The sequence below is a fragment of the Corythoichthys intestinalis genome, chromosome 2, assembly GCF_030265065.1.
Source record: "Corythoichthys intestinalis isolate RoL2023-P3 chromosome 2, ASM3026506v1, whole genome shotgun sequence".
Classification (NCBI taxonomy): Eukaryota; Metazoa; Chordata; class Actinopteri; order Syngnathiformes; family Syngnathidae; genus Corythoichthys; species Corythoichthys intestinalis.
In genome coordinates, this window is record NC_080396.1 from 51542216 (window position 1) to 51564286 (window position 22071).

Consider the following 22071-nt stretch of genomic DNA (forward strand, 5'->3'; position numbering starts at 1 on the left):
AGCGCGAGTCAATAGCACCATTGTAGCATGCCAAATAAAAAAACGATATAGCTCTACGAACAGATCCAACATAATCAAATATATTCAAAACACAGATCATTGTTTCAAAACACCCATGCGGCCAAAACAATGTCACACCAAACCAGGGGTTGCGTTAACCGAATATTTTCCGTCGTTGACCGGTTTTTTAAAACGGTGACGGAAAAAACTGAAGTCCATCCGTCATTTTGACAGGTTGCAATTCACACCCCAGACCACAGGGTGGCGAGTGAGCATATTAATTAGCTATTGTCTCTCTTGATGCATGACGTCGTTGGCCTTACTCGGAAAAATGTCAAGGCAACTGAGCATCTGAACTAAGGCTACGTTAATACTACAGGTCTTAATGAACGAATCCGATTTTTTCGTGTTTTTCCGACTCGAGTGAGGCATTAACTTGACGGTCTGAACGTGACAAGTCGCATAGAACTGGACCATTTCAAATCCGATCTGGGCCACATTTTCTAGAATGTCGCGGCGGTCTGTACTGTCCAGTCCTGCAAATCTGATTTAATGCAGCAATTACATCATCAAAACGCGAGAGACGGTACGGTAGCGATGCAGCTGTGCGTTATTAGCGCCTAGCTTGCCTTGAACACGGCTTTTTAGGAAGGGTCGGCCTTGACTACAGTCATAAAAAAATAAAAATAGGTTTGAGGATAAGCCTGAGAATGATCGGTTTTCTCTCTGTTCCATATAAGCAATATTTCAACATTGCTTACACGGCCGAGAGTCGGGGCAAACTGCCCGTATGTGTGTGTGACATGCACGAACAGTGCGTGCATGCTATTGATCCATATACTTTGAATATAAGCCTAAACGGGGATTATATATGCCTGTTATTTGTGTCCTCTTTTTAACAGCAACAAGCCTATGGCTACGTTCATACTACAGGTCTTAATGCACGAATCCGATTTTTTGTCATATCTGGTTTTTTGGCGTGCCCGTTCAGACTGCCTTTGTCCATTGAGACCATTCAAGTATTACGCATGCGCACTAATTCGCAGTCCGACATGCGCTGAGCAAGACGACCCGCATGCGCAGAAGCATCAAAACAAATGACCATACAATCACACATGCTGGCTGTCATCAGTCATTCCAGGGATATCATATTTTGCTTATTAAAAAGAGGACACAAATAACAGGCATAAATAATCCCTGTACAGCAGGGGTCCCCAACCTATTCCACTAAGGCACACTGTGGGTGCAGGATTTCATTCTTACCAAACAAGATGACAACACTTTTTCCCCAATCTGGTGTTTTACAAGTGCAATCAGTTGATTGCAGTCAGGTGTGGCTTGTTTTAGCAGAAGCCTCATTGGTTCAACTGTCTCTGCTGGATCGGCTGGAACAAAAACCAGGACCCACAGTGTGCCTTGAGGACTGGGTTGAAAACCCCTGCTGTACAGGTTCATATTCAAAGTATATGGATCGATAGCATGCACGCACTGTTCGTGCATGTCACACACACATACGAGCAGTTTGCCCCGACTCTCGGCCGTGTAAGCAATGTTAAAATATTGCTTATATGGAGCAGAGAGAAAACCGATCATTCTCAGGCTTATCCTCAAACCCTTTTTTTTTTTTTTTTTTTTTTTTTTTTAAATGACTTGTCAAGTCCGACCCTTCCTAAAAAGCCGTGTTCAAGGCAAGCTAGGCGCTAATAACGCACAGCTGCTTGATGTGTGATGGCGCGGTGTGGATTCTCTGTTAAGCTTGTTCGGACAGAATATTAATTAAAGATGAATGAAAACTAAATACTATTGAATAGGTCATTATTAACATTTAAAAAATTTAAGTGACGGGTAAAAATAGATTATGACCGGATTTTTATGACCCTGTCAGTCAAAATGACAGACAACGAAAAAGTCTAGCGCAACCTCTGCACCAAACTGCCATACTTCATTTCATGCTGCAGGACTAGTTTTTTAGATGCGTAATACGACCCCAATAAAGAGGAGTGCTTCGGTCACTCGTTTTCATGCTGCATTCTAGGACGGTGGGAAGTCGGACTTATCCCGCTCGGAGGGTACCAGTTGTGATCTTAAAGCATTCCAAGCAAATGTAAACAGCAAAGATGGCTGATTGCCACAAGACATTTTTTGTTTTGCCCTTCAAAAGACATTTTGACCTCCAGCAAACCTGACTTGTCATAAGTGATCAAATAGTGGAGGCATACTAATGATATTTTTCCAGATCAGAGGTTGGAAACTCTGACTTCCCACCTTCCTTGAATGCAGCATCAGTCTGCTGAGTTAAATGACAGCCGGCAACATGGCGAAATGTGCATTTAAAGGCTGTGGAAACATACAGAAGAAATGGGCAAAGGAAAGCTTCCACAAATTCCCCATGAAGAACGAGGAAAAATATAAACTGGTCACTTGCTGCTGGCTACGTCATAAAAATCAGCGGTGAAAAAAAAAACACAATGTGATATCACTCCGCCCTGCTCCTATGCAGAGCTACTGGATTACAAATGTTGCTGTTCATACTGCAATTGTTGACATGCAATGGTAAGTTTGAATAACTATCCTGAATACATAGCAAACACTATTGATTGCATGGGTCATCGATGATTTTCATGTGTGCATATGTTGTTTTTTATTGGCATGCTATAAAGGTGCTATTGACTCACGCTAGCTTAGCCACTCCGGAGCCCTGAAACTAACAAATAACTTAAATAACAAAATGGAATTTGTTGAAATCAGCTCCAACAACTAATAACTAAACCCCTGCTAACTCAAAGATTAAGCCTAATGTCAAAAATCCTGAACTTCGGATTTAAGGAGTTATCATCTCCAGAAAATGAATTAATTTCCTTTAACCTTTTGAGTTTAGTTTTATAAAGCAAAATACTGCTGCGCTTTAATTTTTGGGAAGCCATAATTCAGTAATTTGGAAAGGAAAGTTATAAACTTTCTATTTATTTTTTGAGAGCACTACTAAATGTACCATTAAAAATAGTATTGATTCACAGGTAATTTTCAACGTTTGGAATACTGTAATTTCCCGAATATAACGCACACTCCCCCCCCCCCCCAAAATCAACTTGTAAAATCATGGTGTGCATTATCAACGGGTACATGGATGGAGACATGGAAATATAATTTATATATATATATATATATATATATATATATATATATATATATATATATATATATATATATATATATATATATATATATATATATTAGGGCTGCAGCTATCGAATATTTTAGTAATCGAGTAATCGACTGAAAATTCTATCGATTAATCGAGTAATCGGATAAAACAAATGTATTTTTATGTGAAGAGCAATTATAAATATACATGAGAAAACAAGACATTTCATCTAATCTTGAACCATTTTCAGTCAATCAATATCTTTATTTTCGATGTATATTGTTGAAAACAGCCAACAATTGCATCTCAGAGGTAACTATAATAAAAAAAAAAAAATTCACTACTTTCACTCAAAAAAACTTCGATCTTATAAAATATACATATATATATATACCTAAAAATGCAGTTACGCTTGATAACACACATCACTTAAAAGTTAGGATTTTTTCCCACGTGTTTCAATTGAATTTCTATCAGTAAGCCCTGATAGGATTTTGAGTTTTTGCAGTGTTCAAAATAAATGTATGATACAGGCTGTATTGGAGCACATTAGGGACCAGTGCTACTTGGTGTTTTATCCAGCAATGACTACTGAGCTAAAATTGATAGTTAGCATTATTGAGTTTTTATTTTACACCCTCATCACTCCACAACGCCATGTTATGTTAAAGCCTGTATGTAAGACACGTTAGCCACGCATCGACAGTGGTCATAATTAATAGAAACCTAGCCCTCCGCAGGGCTAACGTTACGTGAGCTAGTGACAGTAACGTTAATCTTATTTATTAGCGCTTAGCGCTCTACTGCCTTAAGATGGCGGCTGTTTACTAACGCTGCCCAGATGCGGCCGAGTCTGTCATTTCGCATCTACAGTAGTTCAACATACATGTGATCTCTATGAGACTCATCAGACGCTACCTGCTATCAACGTAGCATCGTGCGGGCTAGTACTTAGCAACGTCGGCATCATTTGTAGCAGCTGTCGGCTGAATAGTTTTTTTTTTTTTTTTTTTGCTTCTTCTTCTACGCACGTGACATCAACGCGTTGTCCCGCATTAAAAGTAGTCCGAGCAAAACGTGATGCTTAGAGCTGTCAAAATAAACGATTACTCGAGGTGAATAAAATTACTCGGATCAGTTTTTAAACTCGAGTTACTCGAGTTGCTCGAGTATTCATTTCAGCTCTATATAAGTTTCTTGAAATCGTTTGAGTCCATGTTTATTGCAGCTCCGCAACTCGGACCATAACAAACGTAACAACACAGACTTCCTGTGTGTGTCCGTCAACTATATCTGTCCCTCGGGAAACTCAAACCCAAATAACAATGGTTCCTATTGTTACTGTCGTGTCGACAGCGATGAGCTCTATCGGATTTCCGACTTACGTTCTCACTTTCATTTTACCGTATCAATCCATGGACGAAACATTTATTCATCATGATGAAACGAGCAAGTTATACTGTACAGCAGCCTTTAAAAGTAAAGTCACATTTGTTTTCTCCTAAGTTGGTAAGTTGGAGAAGTTGTCAAATGATATTATTACCGTAAATATTGTCAGTTTAAGGTAATGTTTTGAACTACCAATATGCTATGCTTGTGCTGTGTTTCACCAGTCAGTAAAATGACATTTCTGTATCTGTACACAAGCTCTGTTTTCTTGTATTCTTCTATTTATTGGTGCTAAAACTAGTGTGCGCGTTATAAACGGGTACAATAATTTTCCCTACAGTTTACAAGTAAATTTGGGGTGCGCATTACACACGGGTGCGCCTTATACTCGGGAAATTATGGCAATAAAGGTGTATGCTATTGTTTTTTGTTTATGAAAAAAAAAAAAAGAACTCAAAATCGGCAAGTCAAACTTCTCAAAAACAGGGATTGCTGACCGGCCAGTAAATTGTGATCGGTGCACACCAAGTTATGTTATTTCTGGTGATAGAAATGTTGCCTTTGTTAGTGTTCCCTCATCACAATCCTTAAACCCACTTTATTATCAGCCTACTTCTAAAAGAACTTTCAATGTGACATCAGTTCATGTGTGTCTTATCCCAAAAATGGACAGAGTAGCGATAAAAGGATTAGATAAAAAGCACACTATGAAAAATGATGTCTCGAATGTTCACGTACAAATTGAATGGCGACACTGATCTCCTCAGGCAGCTTGTTCCACTGTGATGCTGTGCTTTCTGAGAGACTGTGAGAGACATGATTATGTTTGGGTCACTGAACAAAAGATGATACAGGCAGAGAATTCATCTCGAGGCCTTTGCAAAGATCCGCCACCCTTCAGTGAAAGTGCGAGTGGCACAATTCATGCACAAAACATGTATGGATACTCACCATATGCATCAGCAATTAAAATAGAATACATGTCCAACAATTTCAGAATATTGCAGAAAGAATTCACAGCCAGCTCGACTATAAATATGTGCCACCTTCCTTGTTTGCGAATATCAAACAAACTCTTTCACAAGTTCCAAAGGATTAGCAAGGGCATCTGTTTTGAGACAGGGCGACAAAAAAGTGACAAGGAAACCTATGAGGGATCCCGGAAAAATCTTTCCAGGTGTGCATGAAGGCTTTTTAGAGAGCTGTAGAAGTGCATTCTACTACATATGGGAAAAATGTCGTGTGGAGTTTGGATTTGAAATTTATATTGACACATCTGTTCATTTTTAATATAACTACAAATGAATGCCTTGTCAATCTCCTTTAGAGAGATTTGGCTGAAACGTTCTTCTAGTTGAGCAAGCTAAGCTGTGGCGCCACAAACTCCACTAAGCTGTCCAACAATTTACCTCAAAATAAAACCTGCAAAGAGTGATATGCCAAGCACTTTATTGCACTGATTTACAGTCTATCACAAAAGTGAGTACACCCCTCGCATTTCTGCAGATATTTAAATACATCTTTTCGTGGGACAACACTGACAAAATGACACTTCCGCCCGTCTCATCAGACCATAAGACATGGTTTCAGTTATCCATGTGCTTTGTTGACATGTCTTAAGCAAACTGTTTGCAGGCTTTCTTGTGTACAGTCTTCAGAAGAGGCTTCTTCCTGAGGTGACAGCCATGCACACCAATTTAATGTAGAGTGCAGCGTATGGTCTGAGCACAAACAGGCTGACCCCCCACCTCTTCAATCTCTGCAGCAATGCTGACAGCACTCCTGTAACGAGTCACAAGACATTTTGGAGGGAAAATGACAAGCAGTACTCAATTTGGAAATTTAGGGATGTACATAGTTTCTAAGTGGTGTACTCACTTTTGTTGCCAGGGGTTTAGATATTAATGGCTATATTTTGAGTTATTTTGATGGGAAAATAAATTAACTCTATTATATAAGCTGCACACAGACTACTTTCCATTGTGACAAAGTGTCATTTTGTCAGTGTTGTCCCATGAAAAGAAATACTTAAATATCTGCAGAAATGCGAGGGGTGTACTCACTTTTGTAATACACTGTACAATGTCTAACTAAATAGTAGCATGACATAAGATAGAAGGATGTCACAGTCAAGTTTCCATCCTCTTTTTTTGTCTACACCTTGATGACATGTTGCGATCGCAACAAAGATGTATGGGTAAGTACCTGTGATGGCGTGATGAGAGAAGGCTTCTACATAGGTCAGGTAGTTGTGAGGACAGTATTTCTTAAGCCACTTGCAGACATCCTGCTGAGACCACAGCACCACAGGTTTGGACAGACTGGACAACGTTGGGCTGGTGTGGTACACGGTGAATGCTTCACCTGGATGGAGCTGAAAACAAAGCAGGCAATTTTGAATACAGATTCAAATGATGCACATGCCGTTTAAAGAGACACAGTGCGTGCACCGTGATGGCTCTGCAACTTTGCTTAAACTAAGATAGCAATGCTCATTTAAAATGACTTTTTACATTGGTCTGCTACAATACCATTCCCTCCACAAAGAAAGTAATTTGGAATCGAAAACCCAACCTCAGAACTTTGACGCGCTAATACAACAACAGGTTAAAAATAACCACACAAAGAGCAAGCCAAGTTGTCAAAAGCGTTATAGCTTTTTCACCCCAAAATAAGATTCAAACGTACTTTAAAATAAGTGGTAGATATCATATTTTATCATGATGAGTTTTATGTTTTATTGTAAAAAAACAAAAAAAAAACAACACATTTTAAGGCAACAAGTCAGGGGCAATTGTTGGCATTTTTGTGTCTCACGAGTTATTACTAGATATGTAGCTATGCTGCTCTTTAAAGGGAACCACGGACAGAAAGACTTGTATTTATTAAAAGATAAATGTTAGTATGAGTTATAATATTTTGACATTCAAACCCTTCTTAATGTTTTCGTTTTTATAAAATTTGAAAAATTTGTTTACGTAGTAGGTCGCCATTGTTGTTGACAACGCAATGCACTCTGGACGGTGACGTCAATGGGCAGCGCTGCCATACTTCAACAGTGTCACTCGTTAGGTACATAAACATGTCGTCGGTTCTGCCCTTCCAATTTGATCCCGAGCGGCATCAAAAGCAATTAAATGAAGGTCTCCAGTGGGATTCGAAATCACGTTTCCCGTGCGACAGACAAGCGTGTAAACCACAGGACGTTACTTCCGCGTGGCGTTAGAGTTATGATTTTTCTTATAAAGCAATCACAACACACATGCGTTTTCTGTCTGTGCGGTAAAATCTGGAAGGGAAATGCATCAGAAAAGACAGAGCAAGCTGGCTTGACCACGGAATTAGAAAATGCAGCTCACTTCAGACAGCAAGCAGACAACAATAACATTGGGATTGCGTGAAAGGGTTAATTGAACACACACAAAAAAACCAACACGCAACTGTGAAAAGGGAGACAAAAAGGATCCGTGACAGTAGGTCGGGATCATTAAAAAAAAAAAAAAAAAAAAAAAAAGAATAAAAAAAACACCCTTTGGAAAACCGCTGTGAGAGGCAGACAAACGGGTAAAGAAAAACAAGGCAATGATGCAGAGTCAAGAATACAAACTGTCAAATGGCAGCAGGTCAATATCTCGGCAAGCCGCCTAGGATCGGTTTAAAGACACTGCTAATGAGCTGGAATTGGATGCAGGTACAACATTGGAAACTCATCCCACAGCTCTGTAACAAAACAATCTGAATGTGACAAAATCATGCCAGTCGTCATGCTAGCTTTGCTTGCTAGCTGCACAGCTATTTTCCAAGTCCAGGCCAACAGAGTCATCACCTCCGGCGTGCATTGCACACGTAAAACATGGCGCCCTCCATAAGTCAAAACATGTACTAAATATTATCGATTTTTAAATCAATGGCAATAATAAGTGTGTCTAATAACATATTTTAGAAAAAGAGAACAACTGTGGCTTATTAGAGCCTACAAGTCTAAATCCGAGGTTCCCTTTAATACCTTAAAAAACATAATAATAAAATAATATAAAATATTTTTAAAACAGTAATGAAAAAAGTAGACACACACACCTACAGAGTGCTCGAACAGAAATCTGAATGGGAACAAATGTTTCATTTTGTTTTGGCGAATGCGAATATGAAACATATCACATTAATCATGTATTCAAATTAAAATGTGTCCTTATCAGTTTAAAAAGGGGAAATGTATAAAACGACAATGCAAAAATAATTATCTTCTAGCGTTGTTGCAAATTTTTATTTCTGTAATATGTATTTCTATGTATGTCTGCGTTCATTCCTTTTTTATGGAGTCAAATAAACACCGAAGAACAGAGAAAATAATTCCTCCCTATCCTCCTTTACAACGTCAACTGTTCTCATTTACGACAAAAAAAAATCATGGATTAATATCCTGAATGAGCCAAGGGTAAAACAGAAGAGAAACACAGAACTGCTGCCAAAACTTCTATTCAACTACCGACTCCATGTCGCAGGGATTATATATGTAGAAATGTCATGCAAACAAGCCCAGTGTGCATGCACTCTTGTGGCTTAGTATAGATTACTAGTTGCCAGAACATTTTCTGGATTCTGTCTATATTAGACAGTGTTGAAAGGGTAGCGTTTACATTTCCGGCCATTTTAATTGGATCTGTGTCTCTATATGAATGCCAAATAGTTTTCCTGTTCAACTTGACTCCAGAGTAATTGATCATTGATAAGTGCAGACATCAATCCATCACTTTATAACTGACCGTAATTGAGATGGGGAAGGTGCGGAAAATTTTCATTGAATGCAGGCAAGGCAAGGCAAAACTACTCTTTCATCATAGGACCCTACCATGTGTCCGGATCGATGCTGCAAAAATGCAAGTGAAGTCCGTCAAGCGACTCTTTAAAGCAGAAACAACTGTATGCTTGTTCTTTCCCTTTTCTCGCTTTTTCTGTAATCTCCATTGGATTTTACATCTGAAGTACAGTACTGAGTATTGGGCAGCAAATTGCTGCTCGGTTTTATTGCATTCAGTTTATTAAAGATTCTGCTTCATATCAAGGCACCTATGGGGAGAAAAATAACTAAGTTTGGCTCTCTGGGTGTTTCGAAAGCCGACAAGATGAAGGGTTTGGAGAGTATTCTCGTCTTTGGATATTAATGAATTAATGATAAACTGTGTATTAACGCTTTAACATGAAGGCTTTAATTTCTTTTTAATTACCGACATTTGTGAGACTTGAGAGAAGCATGATTAAGTACATCTCAGTAAAAAGGCAGACCAGATATTACAAAAAGAATAATTAGAAGTCAGCATCAGTTGGTCTTTTCTCTTTTTATAGAAATACAGTGTATACTTGTACGCATATCAACACAATGGTACTTTGACATACGAGCACATCAACATACGATCCTTCCCCTATATAATACGACTCGTAATTTGTGTCATCATATGACGACGTGCTCAAAATAAGACGATTTATGACAGCGGCGCAATTTCATTGTTTTCCCCCAAGACAGCAGAATGGTAGATTTTTTTGTGAGAGAAATTAACATGGGTCCCAAGAAGGTTAGTGCAGGTGGTGAAAAAAAGTGACATGTGCGGTGAGCAGTGATGTACGCATCAGTCAACTGGCTCGACAACACGGCTGGAATATGTCTACGATCTCGAAGGTCCTCCTCCGACCCCTATTCATCAGTCTTTACAATTTGAGGTGACAGTTATCATTATTGTAACATCGGCAAGAAGGTTGCCAGCTTTGTCTGGTTTTTAGTCATTTATTTCAGAACTTGTGCAACACAACACGTCTACTGTCCGCCATAACCGAAAACAGAAGGAAAGTTCAGAATTTTTTACATCAGACTTAATCTTTGAGTTAGCGAGGGTTTAATTAATCGTTAGAGTTGATTTAAACAAATTCAGTGTAGTTTTTTAGTAATTTGTTAGTTTCAGGGCTCCGGAGTGGCTAAGCTAGCGCAAGTCAATTGGGCTCTCTTAGCATGCCAATATAAAACAATATATGCACACATGAAAATCATCAATGACCCATGCAATCAATAGTGTTGGCTATGTTTTCAGGATAAAGTTATTAAAACTTACCAATGCATGTCAATAATTGCAGTATCAACAGCAACATATGTAATCTAGAAGCTCTGTAGTGGAGCAGCGCAGGGTTATATCACATTGTTTTTTTTTCACCGCTGATTTTTTATGTCGTAGCCAGCAGCAAATAACAAGTTTATATTGTTCCTCGTTCTTCATAGGGAATTTGTGAAAACTTTCCTTTGCCTATTTCTTCTGTCTGTTTCCACAGCCTCTAAATGCGCATTTTGCCATGTTGCCGGCCACCAGTTAACTCAGCAGACCGATGCTGCATTTGGAAAAGGTAGGAAGTCAGAGTTTCCAACCTCCGATCTGGAAATATCATTGCAAAGCCTCCACTATTTGATCGCTTACGAGAAGGCAGGTTTGCTGGATGTCAAAATGCCTTTTGATAGCCAAAATAAAAAACAACTTGTCGCGATCAGCCATCTTTGCTGTTTACATTCGCTTGGAACGTTTTGAGGTCACAACTGGTACCCTCCGAGCGGGATAAGTACGACTTCCCACCTTCCTCGAATGCAGCGTGAACACGAGTGGCACTCCTATCCATTGTGATCGTATAACGCATCTAAAAAAAATAGTACTGCAAAATGAAATGAATGACGGCAGTTTTTTGTGACATTGTTTTGGCCTCATGGGTGTTTTGGAACAATGAACTGTGTTTTGAATTTATTTGACTATGTTGGATTTGTTCATAGATCTTTTTATTTTTATTTTTTTTTTTTATTAGCAAGCTAAGTTTGCCCCCATTGACTCATGCTAGCTTAGCCACTCTGGAGCCCTGAAACTAACAAATAACTTAAAAAAATAAACTCGACCAACTAATTAAACCCCCGCTAACTTGAAGTTTGAGCCTAATGTCAAAAATTCTGAACTTCTGCTTTAACAACAGAACATGAAAAGAGAAAGTAAATACTTCCTACTCTTCTGCACCTTTCTCACTCTCTTGTCAGGCACACGGTGAGTTGCCTGGCACGGCCAGACTATTCTCCCTGTGTTTTTCAAACACTGAGAGTATAGTCTGGGACCCAGCCCATTAACGGCCTCTCGACCAAGTACAAAATCAATCGACAAATCAGATTCGTTTATTTGCGTGACGTGTTCTTAACGAGCAACGTCACTCTTCCGCGTCGGAAGTCGTCTCCACAACAACACAGATGGCGACCAGGAGAGCAGAGAATATGCTCCAATCCACGGTAAAATCAGTTTTAAATTACCAATAACACATCGACAGAAGTCACTGACAACAATCTGTCTCACGCTAGCCATGTTGAATAAACTCCGCTCTCCTCGTATATTTACTTCCGCGCGCAAGTCCCTCGTCCCGCCCATCGCTGATTGGTCCACTCCGCTGTCTGTTTGCTGTGGCTTGCTCCGCCCTGGAAATTTTATCCGCCTAATGGTGGCCAGACTCAATCGCTGGAACAGCGGTGAGTCTGGAGTACCAGGCTACACGGTGAGTTCAGGAACAGCATGGAAAACACAGTCGCCACATTAGAACCAGATTCGTTTCATAATTATTATTCCAATTTTTTTTGTAGCGGCACGGTGGCCGAGTGGTTAGCACATCTGCCTCACAGTTCTTTTTTGAAGGATTTAGTGTAGGTTTTTGCGTTGTGGAAAAAATAAATTGAATTATAATGTATTGTTATGGGAAAATCCTGCTCGATATACGACCATTTCGACTGACAAACCAGGTCCTGGAACAAATTAAATTTGTATGTAGACGTTTCACTCTATCTATATATATGGATGCAATATTTCAATAACGTGAGCTTCCGTACAATATTGCAACAAATCACGCACTGCGAGGATCTTGGATCACGACATTCTGAAAGTGTTACATGCCCAATATATATTTTATATGTACTGTATATGTAAATATATGACCTTCTACATTAAAGAACCCAGCATAAGGCAATTTAAGTGACGGTTCCGCATCATCTCCTCATTCAATCTTTCGCTTCCTTTGCTCCCCATGTGTGTATTATTGTCATTTATCAGAACTGATGTCCTCTGGCCAGTTCTCTGTTGATCCTGTTCACACTTTGTTGGCTCCCCCACTCTTCATGAGACCTAATTCTGTCCAGTGGGAGGAGTTTTCTCATTAATTGCATATGCAGGGAACGGGGGAGGGATGAGGATGAGGCAGAAAGAGGGATGGAAGGCGAATTTCAAACTCAATATTGAGCAGAAGTATGAAAAACTGGTAATGAACATTACACAGTTCATCATCGTCTTCAGGTTGCCCATTTCAGAGTAAAAGGCTATATTCATACTGAAGGGAATAATGCCCAATTGTCTATATGTAGTCATTCGCAATACAGTGGACACACAAATTGTGACTTGCAATGTGACTGGAATGCGTCTTTTAAGTCAGGGGTCTGTAAACCGGTCCTCAAGGCCCGCTGTGGGTCCTAGAACCAATCCAGAACAGACAGTTGAACCAATGAGGTTTCTCCTAAAGCAAGCAGCACCTGACTGCAATCAACTGATGACACTTGTAAAATACTAGATTGGTGAAAAAGTGTCATCTTGTTTGGTTGGAATGAAATCCTGCACCCAAAGCGGGCCTTTGTGGAATAAGTTGAAGACTCCTGCTTTAAGTGACACGAATGTGCGAAAAACATGATGTCGCCTGAAGCACATAGGAAATAGCTGTCCTAAAATCCCTTTTTTGTCTACCTGCCCTGGTCAGATGTTTAGACATGGAGAATGGGAGTGTCCATATAGACTGAACAGTGTTAATGTGCCACATGGGAGTTTGACATACTCCCATAGTGGTTGTTCTTGTTTTTTAATTTTTTTTTTTATAAATTGATTAGGAGAAAACAGTGGACTGGAAAGGGGGCTTGGTAAAAGGGAAAAGAGGTGGGAAGGGAAGTGGGAAGGCATGTAAGTTGAAAAGAAACAGGATAAAGATGGGGGAGGGGCATACACAATTCCGCCAATGAGCCAAGCATGGAAATATTACCGTATTGGCCCAAATTTTTAAACAGAAAATAATTACAGTACATCTAAAACAAATTATTATAACAATATATTTGAGAGAAAAAGCATGTTATTTTGCCTCATTCAAATCTTAATAGCTGAACATTTAAATATGTAAACTAAAGTGCAACCACACTCGTAAATGAAATGCTTCTGGTTTTTGAAATGTAAATAAACCAGTCTATTGTGATAAAACAACAAAATTGCAATAACTGCATTAACCATCAAAGTGAAGTCTAACTGTAACTGTAGTCTTGAAAAAAATCTGAATAAAGAGAAACATTGCAATAAAATAATGCAAACTGGTTAAACTTGAGAGTAGCTGAGATCTGTCATGACAGAACATCGCCTCATTGATATCTGGCGCCATCTCGCGTCGTGAATGGGGAGAGTAGCTGAGATCTGTCATGACAGAACATCGCTTCAATGATATCTGGCGTCATCTAGCGCCGCGAATGGGTATAATGTCTAGATCGCGAATATAAGACAACCTCCTTTTTTTCAGTCTTATTTCAATGCAAAAAACACCGTCTTATATTCGGGCCAATACGGTATTTCACACATTTTTTTTCTCTTGTGAAAAAAAAACTATGAACTACTTCTGCTTTGGGGAAGTGAGTTTAAATCTAAATTGTTTATAATGAATTATGGACTGAACTAGTTCATTTAAAAAAATTGTGAAATGACAATAAATTGCTAATGGTGTTGTGGTAAATTCCACAGACTACGGCTCATGTTCAATTCCCACAGTGAATATGTGTAAATGTGGGTGCAAAAGGTTTCTGTGTCACTAAGTGGCGACCAGTTCACAGTGTACCTGAAGTCATTGGGTATAGGCTCAAACACCCTACGACCCTGAATAAGATGACCAGTGTTGAAAATGGATGGATGAACTGAAAATGGAAGGATGAAGGAAAATGAACCTTTCCAACACTATCTGCACCGAAAATAGCATTTCATTGTGAATTTTATTCCTTCAAGTGAATATATAATGTACTAGAAATCTAGAAATTGTTTGAAAAAGAGTATTTGAATTTGTCTGGTCCTGCTCTCATCTGCCTGACAGTTGATCTCTTGCTTTTTTTAGATTCAATCTGTCTCTTCGATTTCACTGAGACAGACCTCGATACATGATCAGGCATATCTCTCACACTTACATTCTTCTTTCCCATCCTGCGTTAATACCAAACCCTTTCTGTCCCTGGATGATTCAGATTTGTCAATCAACACGTCGAGACAAGACACACATAGTTTCAAAACAAATGTTGTATAGGTGCAACCTCTGCTTGGTCTGATATAAAAATTTCTGTTAACACACAGCTGGGAGAAAACAATCAGATTTGATTTTTGCAAAATATCTTTTACCATAAGTCTAACAGCAAGACTTTCTGTAATGAGAACATCCCTAAGTGATACTAGGAAAAAGACAACTATGGCAGGCTGAAGTGATCCACTTCCGATTTTTTTTTTTTTGTGTTTATCCGATATGAGACAGTTTATTGACAGTCTGATAAGGGCCTAGTTTACCAGTTTTAAAACTGTTTCATCATTTAAAGATAGATTCAAGTCAAGATTTTGCTGATTTAGGAATATTTTAGGTTGAAAAGTTATTCAGTTTCGCTAGGAAGGTTCTCTACAACAGAGCCTTCCAGAGAAGTGTACTGCTTTAAGATGGCGACTGTTTACTAACGCCGACGAGTCTATTATTTCGAATCTAGTTATCTGGGTCTTTGAAAAAGACCCAGATAATGTTATTCTGTTTCTTTTTTTGAATGGGATTCCTTCGGTGCATCGCGCAGCCCGAACCGCTTGACCGATTGGCACCGTTCAAGTATCGACACGTCCCGAATTTTTGCGCGACGCAGGGAATTTTTCATACGGCTCCGAAAAATTTTCCGTTGCGCCGCAAATGGCAATTTTCCGAAAAAAAAAAGCAATTTTGAAAATGTATCTAGTTCTATATAGATGTTATATCTACCACAGCATCCTGTGGGCGTAGTTTGTAGGCTACCGGCTACAGTCAGGAATAGAGCCACCTAGCATCACGTTTGCAACAGCGTTACAACTCCCTTCCCACTGCTCTCTCGTCTCCGTGAGTCGATGTCTCTTACTTTTCATCGACCAACGTAGTAACGCTTAGTAACGCATGCCTTTACATCCTCAGTAACAGTAACGACCTTGCCACGATGAGAAAATTAATTAGTTTATTCACTATTGAAAAAAATAACGCTGTTAGTAACGCCGTTATTACCAACACCGATGAGTAGCATGCTTACTTGACTGATCACTTGTCCAAATGTCCGTAGTGAAACTGATGTGATCGGCATGTTTTTCACGAACAATGGTCATACAAGGCAGGTAAGCACGCATCCGAAAACTAGAGGGGCCCCAGATGCTCTCCTCCGACCGAGCCTGGCGTCTCCTCCCGCCTGTGCTCTTCTGTCCATTCAGCCGCAAAATGAGCACCCGCGCCAGACCTCAGTTTGGCCGTGGTGCTTAATGAGTTGAGACAGCGGCTGCTTGTCAAGAGTGTCTCCGATAGCTTTTCCGTTTGTTTACAATTAGCTTTAGCCTTCGTGCTAGCGGCAGCTTTCTATTTGTTCCACAAATCTTTGTAATGCAGCTTTTAATGGCTGATTAGGTTTGTGGTGTTGAATGAGGAAGCTTTTCTTTCTGACTCGTGGAACTTGTAGTACGTTTTGCAGATGGCGAGAGCGTTATTTGTTTCACACACGGAAAAGTAAACGCACACTTGTGACAGATCTGCCATGATATCAAGCATTTCTTATGATGTCACTCATGCGACAGGGGCTTCAGAGGGAGGAGGGATTGAGGTGGCGGTGCAGAATTGGACATAACTGTGTTGATTGCGCACATTTGGAGGCTAAATCAAGTATAAAATTATCGGATTGCATTATCGGTTGAATTTTTTTTCATCTGGATTATCTGTGTGAAGTCATAGTTGCCATTATCGGCCGATAAATATCGGTAACTGATATTATCGTGCATGTTTAGAAGAAACAGAAATATGAGATTGCGTAGTTCAGTGGTAGCATAGTCGTTCCCAACCCAGAGGTTGTGGGTTCAATTCAACGCCCTAGTGACCTCGTCTAAGTATCCTTTAGCAAGATACTGAACCCCATGTTGCTCCTGATGCTGCGTCATCAGTAGGTAAATAAGGATATAGTCCGAGTGCTTTGAAGGTGGAAAGGCGCTATACAAGTGTAACTCAATTTACCCAATACAGGCATATGTACTTGTAGGTAGATTTTTTTCTATTAAGACTGTTAAATTGAACATGAGAAATCCCAAGGTCACCCCTTAAATCCAACACTGAGGCAACGTCGCCTGACTATTCCCTTGTCAGAGCTGATTTGTGAATAAACAGTGTAATGGAGAATAGTCTAATTATAACTCCCGAGGGACGTGGATGCAAACACAGGGTCTATGCTGTTCATCACATTCATGCCCATAGAGTCTATAAAATTCTGGCATGGTCAGTGACTGGATAAAGTGTGAATTCACAAACATGCACACCTCAAGTAGAGCGATCCATTTTTTGAATAATGTATGAAATTGTGTGTTGCCATGAGGAGACGATAAGGCTTATGGTATAGAGGTTTAATTATCCCTCTACTGTGTAATCATTCGGAAACAGCTTCCCACTCTTTTAATAAGCCTTTTCTAGTGGTTATAGCTGAGGGGGCACTCCTATGAATTATTAAACAAACTTGCACAGAATATGTGTACATTTTATTCTTATAGCCTCCGAGTTGCAAGTTTCCATAAAGCCAATGGGAATATTCTATTGGGCTATGGGCTTTCTTTCATGTGCAACTGGACCCAAAAAAGGAGTTGATTGTGTCATGTGCAATTTTGAGTCAAACACAGAGCAGAATGCTTTGAATTTTCTCTTTCTACACTTTGTTTTGTCCCTCCATGGATTGCACAGAAGGGATTAAATTCTGCTCAAAAGGGATGTGCGGACTAAGTGGTGCCCAGTACTCAGAGACAATGAACCACCAAGCAGTTTTCGGCGACAGCTTCACCAATGACTTTCCAATTTCTGCTGCTCAGCTTTGAAGTAAACACTTCACAACTTTTGGATTGTTGGATTAGAGAGAACTAGGGCTACAAATTCGAGCGTTGTTACATGATATGTATTAAGGCTTTCCTCTGTTACACCTGAAGCGCTGATTTTCTATGATGTGTGTATGACACAAGCGGACATGGGACATATGGATTTTACCCTTTATGACGAAATAGATTCGTGTACAATTTTCACATCGCTACAATAATCGCAGCATCTATGAGCTACCAGCGAATTCAATAAGCATAACGGTTAATCAAGTTAATCTGCAACTTTGAGATTTTACAGTTTAAGAGTGAAATAGGTATATTAATCTTGACAGACCAAAGGGAATTGGTGTTAAGAATTCTGCCAAATTTTAATGATCAGGATTTACATTATATTGGTGAATCTATTCAAATTCTTAGTATAGTTGTGAACCTGCATTGAGTTTTGTTGGGGCCATTTTGCAACTCAAAAGAGCCATGATAATCTTGGTGACATTTGTGAATTTTAATGTGTTAAAAGGCAATTGTTCATTTGGAGCTATTTGAACTGCTAAGACAGACTGTGATTGGCAATCAGTCCAGCGGGTATTTCGTTGCTAGCCCAAAGTAATTTCGAATAAGTTCAAGCCTACCCCCTAGACCCTGAGCATGATGACGGCTAGAAAATATATAGCTGAATGGATAAGAGATGACAAGGAATAGAGGGTGTCTGGGTTTTGGTTTCTCCTTTTTATTGTCTGTGTGGTGCAAAAGACAGGAAGAATATTGCTGCCTCCAGCCAGGAAGAAGCACCACTGCTTTGTAAACGATCTTTGCAAACGGAAATTTCGACTTGCATCTCCAGCAACAAAGACAGCTCAAATGTTGTCACTTGGGACTCTACGTAAACGAAAACCCTGGATCTGAATAGAGAAGCTGTATTCTTTTGATGTAATATCAAGCATCATCAGCAGGAAAAAAAAGTATAGTCAAAAGAACTTATGCAAACATTTTGATCATTTATATACAAACGAGCACATTTGTCTTAATCTTACGTAGTTTCTCTATTTCTTGTTGTTCATGAACATATGCTCATTTAGTCCACCCACGATAAATTTACAGTGGGGCAAATAAGTATTTAGTCAACCACTAATTGTGCAAGTTCTCGCACTCGAAAATATTAGAGAGGCCTGTAATTGTCAACATTGGTAAACCTCAACCATGACAGACAGAATGTGGAAGAAAAACAACAGAAAATCACATTGTTTGATTTTTTAAAGAATGTTTTTGCAAATCATGTTGGTAAATAAGTATTTGGTCAATAACAAAAGTTCATCTCAATACTTTGTTATGTACCCTTTCTTGGCAATAACGGAGGCCAAACGTTTTCTGTAAGTCTTCACAAGCTTTTCACACACTGTTGCTAGTATTTTGGCCCATTCCTCCATGCAGATCTCCTCTAGAGCAGTGTTGCCCAGCTGTCGTTGGGAAACACGGACCTTCAAATCCCTCCACAGATTTTCTATGGGGTTGAGATCAGGACACTGGCTAGGCCACTCCAGGACCTTGAAATGCTTCTTACAAAGCCACTCCTTTATTGCCCTGGCTGTGTGTTTGGGATCATTGTCATGCTGAAAGACCCAGCCAAGACTCATCTTCAATGCCCTTGCTGATGGAAGGAGATTTTCACCCAAAATCTCTCGATACATGGCCCCATTCATTCTTTCCTTTACACAGATCAGTCGTCCTGTTCCCTTTGCAGAAAAACAGCCCCAAAGCATGATGTTCCCACCCCCATGCTTCACAGTGGGTATGATGTTCTTCGGATGCAATTCAGTATTGTTTCTCCTCCAAACACGAGAACCTGTGTTTCTACCAAAAAGTTCTATTTCGGTTTCATATGACCATAACATTTTCTCCCAGTCCTCTTCTGGATCATCCAAATGCTCTCTAGCGAACCGCAGACGGGCCTGGACGTGTACTTTCTTCAGCAGGGGGACACGTCTGGCAGTGCAGGATTTGAGTCCCTGGCGGCGCATTGTGTTACTGATAGTTGCCTTTGTTACTGTGGTCCCAGCTCTCTGTAGGTCATTCACTAGGTCCCCCGTGTGAATCTGAGATTTCTGCTCACCATTCTTGTTATCATTTTGACGCCACGGGGTGAGGAGGGAGTTGAAAGTCCGTGTTGCCCAACGACAGCCCCAAATCATCACTGTTCTAGAGGAGATCTGCATGGAGGAATGGGCCAAAATACCAGCAACAGTGTGTGAAAAGCTTGTGAAGAGTTACAGAAAACGTTTGGCCTCCGTTATTGCCAAGAAAGGGTACATAAAAAAGTATTGAGATGAACTTTTGGTATTGACCAAATACTTATTTACCACCATGATTTGCAAAAACATTCTTTAAAAAAATCAAACAATGTGATTTTCTGTTGTTTTTTCCACATTCTGTCTCTCATGGTTGAGGTTTACCTATGTTGACAATTATAGGCCTCTCTAATATTTTCAAGTGGGACAACTTGCAAAATTAGTGGTTGACTAAATACTTATTTGCCCCACTGTAAAAGACGGATTTAACTAAAAACTTAAAACTTTGAAGAGTCTTTAAAAAGTTGTTATTCTACTGTAAGTAGGAAAATCCTGCAAAACAAACGTCCTTCATACCTGGATGTCCTCTGTGCCAGGCTGTTGCAGCAGTTTGACGGTGCGCGTGTGTGCTGTCTTCTGGCTACGGCCGTCATGCCAGGTCAGGTTGCTGCCTCCAGAGCGCCGTGGCAGCTGGTAGCTCAGCTCTTCAGCCGACAGCGTGTGATCCAGGGAGGCGCGGCAAAAGCTGAAGCTGGACGCCGCTAAAGGGAGATATGAATAGAGGGAAACAATACACGGTCACTTTACAACGACCTTCATGAATTATCTATTTAGCATAAAAGCCAAAAAAAAGGGAGCAACATGAAATGTGACCTTTTTTAAGCATCAAGGGCTGCATTCACTCTTAATTACATGCTAGAATGTGAGCTCGTTCAATCGTACATGCCAATCAAGGCATCAGTGGTTAGTTCAACAAATTACATCTTTTTAATTTTTTTTTTTTTTTAAATAAAACATTTTAACATAATGCACATTTTGGATTGGATGCTTTATAAGAACAGTTAAGGAAGGTTTCAGCATTCCTACTGTATATATTAGACAGTAGGTACAAAAGATTGATGTGGTGATAAGAATTGTCATTCTTAATTACATGTTATTGTGTTAAGGCTTAGTTGAATAGATTAGAATTTAAAAAAAATCCCCAAACTGATTCAAATAATTTATTTTTATTTATTTATTTATTTATTTTCCCTTCAGGCATGACAAATCCAAACAAACATACAGCAATTATATGTTTTTACAATTAATTCAACCCGAAAAGAAAAGGGCTGACGGGAGAAGCCGAAGCTTATTGAAACCCGTCCCCAGTATACCATATAGGACGCAGAAAATGCGTCCTTCGCCTTCGAGTGTCTGAGTAGTTGAGCCAATCATTGTTTCAGTGCAGTGGTGTATAAAAATGAAGATACGTTGAATCATTGCATTTGATTTTGTTAGTCTTGGGTTTGTTAAAGGGTTACCACACAGCTCTATACTTGATCCATTATCTATCAACCGAAGATTTAGATCTACCATATAACTCATGCAATTGGTAAGTGACGAACATTTTCAAGAACATTTTCACGTAAAAAAACAAAACCCTAATTTAACTCCACCACACAGCCCTTGGCTCTATATGAGCTTTACTGGCATTCAAAATGTTCTTTTCATTCCACATTATTATAAAACAACTTGAGCAAAACATGAAAAAAAGTGTGACCTTCAACAGAAACCTACAATATTTTATGCAATTCAGCACTCCGGTTCTGCTTTTGAATTTGTCACTTGCTACAAATACCTGCGAATCTCTCTCACTTAAATTTGAAACATGCATTAACACTTCTCGGTGTTCTAAACCATCCATAAGATCTTTCTCCCGGAGTAAATTCTCATTAACGCGTTATGCTAAACTTCATCTCATGACTATCCTTTCCAATATTAAATTATGACGCATACTACTACAGTACATACGCTTCAAAAACCTCCTTAAGGTAGACACCATTTATGATGCTGCCATTTTATTTGTAACTCCAAAATTAACTCCCCGGTTAGTCGCCCTCTCTTCACTCACGCAGGCAAATTTATTGGCTTACCAGTGGTTTATCTGAAAAACACACTTTGTCCACAAAACCAATCTTCTCTGCTCACCATGTATAAAACAAAAAGAGTTTTATTGACCTATTTGGTAACAAATTCCACACTTTGTAATCTCATTTTCAAATTTCTGACCTGAACAACTGGCACACTTTGCAAAAAAGTA

At 39.5% G+C, this 22071-nt stretch overlaps 1 protein-coding gene across 1 annotated transcript in view; it reads right to left on the minus strand.

The window, feature by feature from the left end:
- samd10b (sterile alpha motif domain containing 10b) overlaps positions 1–22071 on the minus strand; it is a 76515-nt gene that overhangs the window by 13403 nt on the left and 41041 nt on the right. The window contains exons 2-3 of the mRNA XM_057830191.1: positions 20349–20533; positions 6740–6908 (exon numbers count right to left, since the gene is read on the minus strand). Of these exons, the coding sequence (XP_057686174.1) occupies positions 6740–6908; positions 20349–20533 (354 nt within the window). The remainder of the gene's footprint in view (positions 1–6739; positions 6909–20348; positions 20534–22071) is intronic.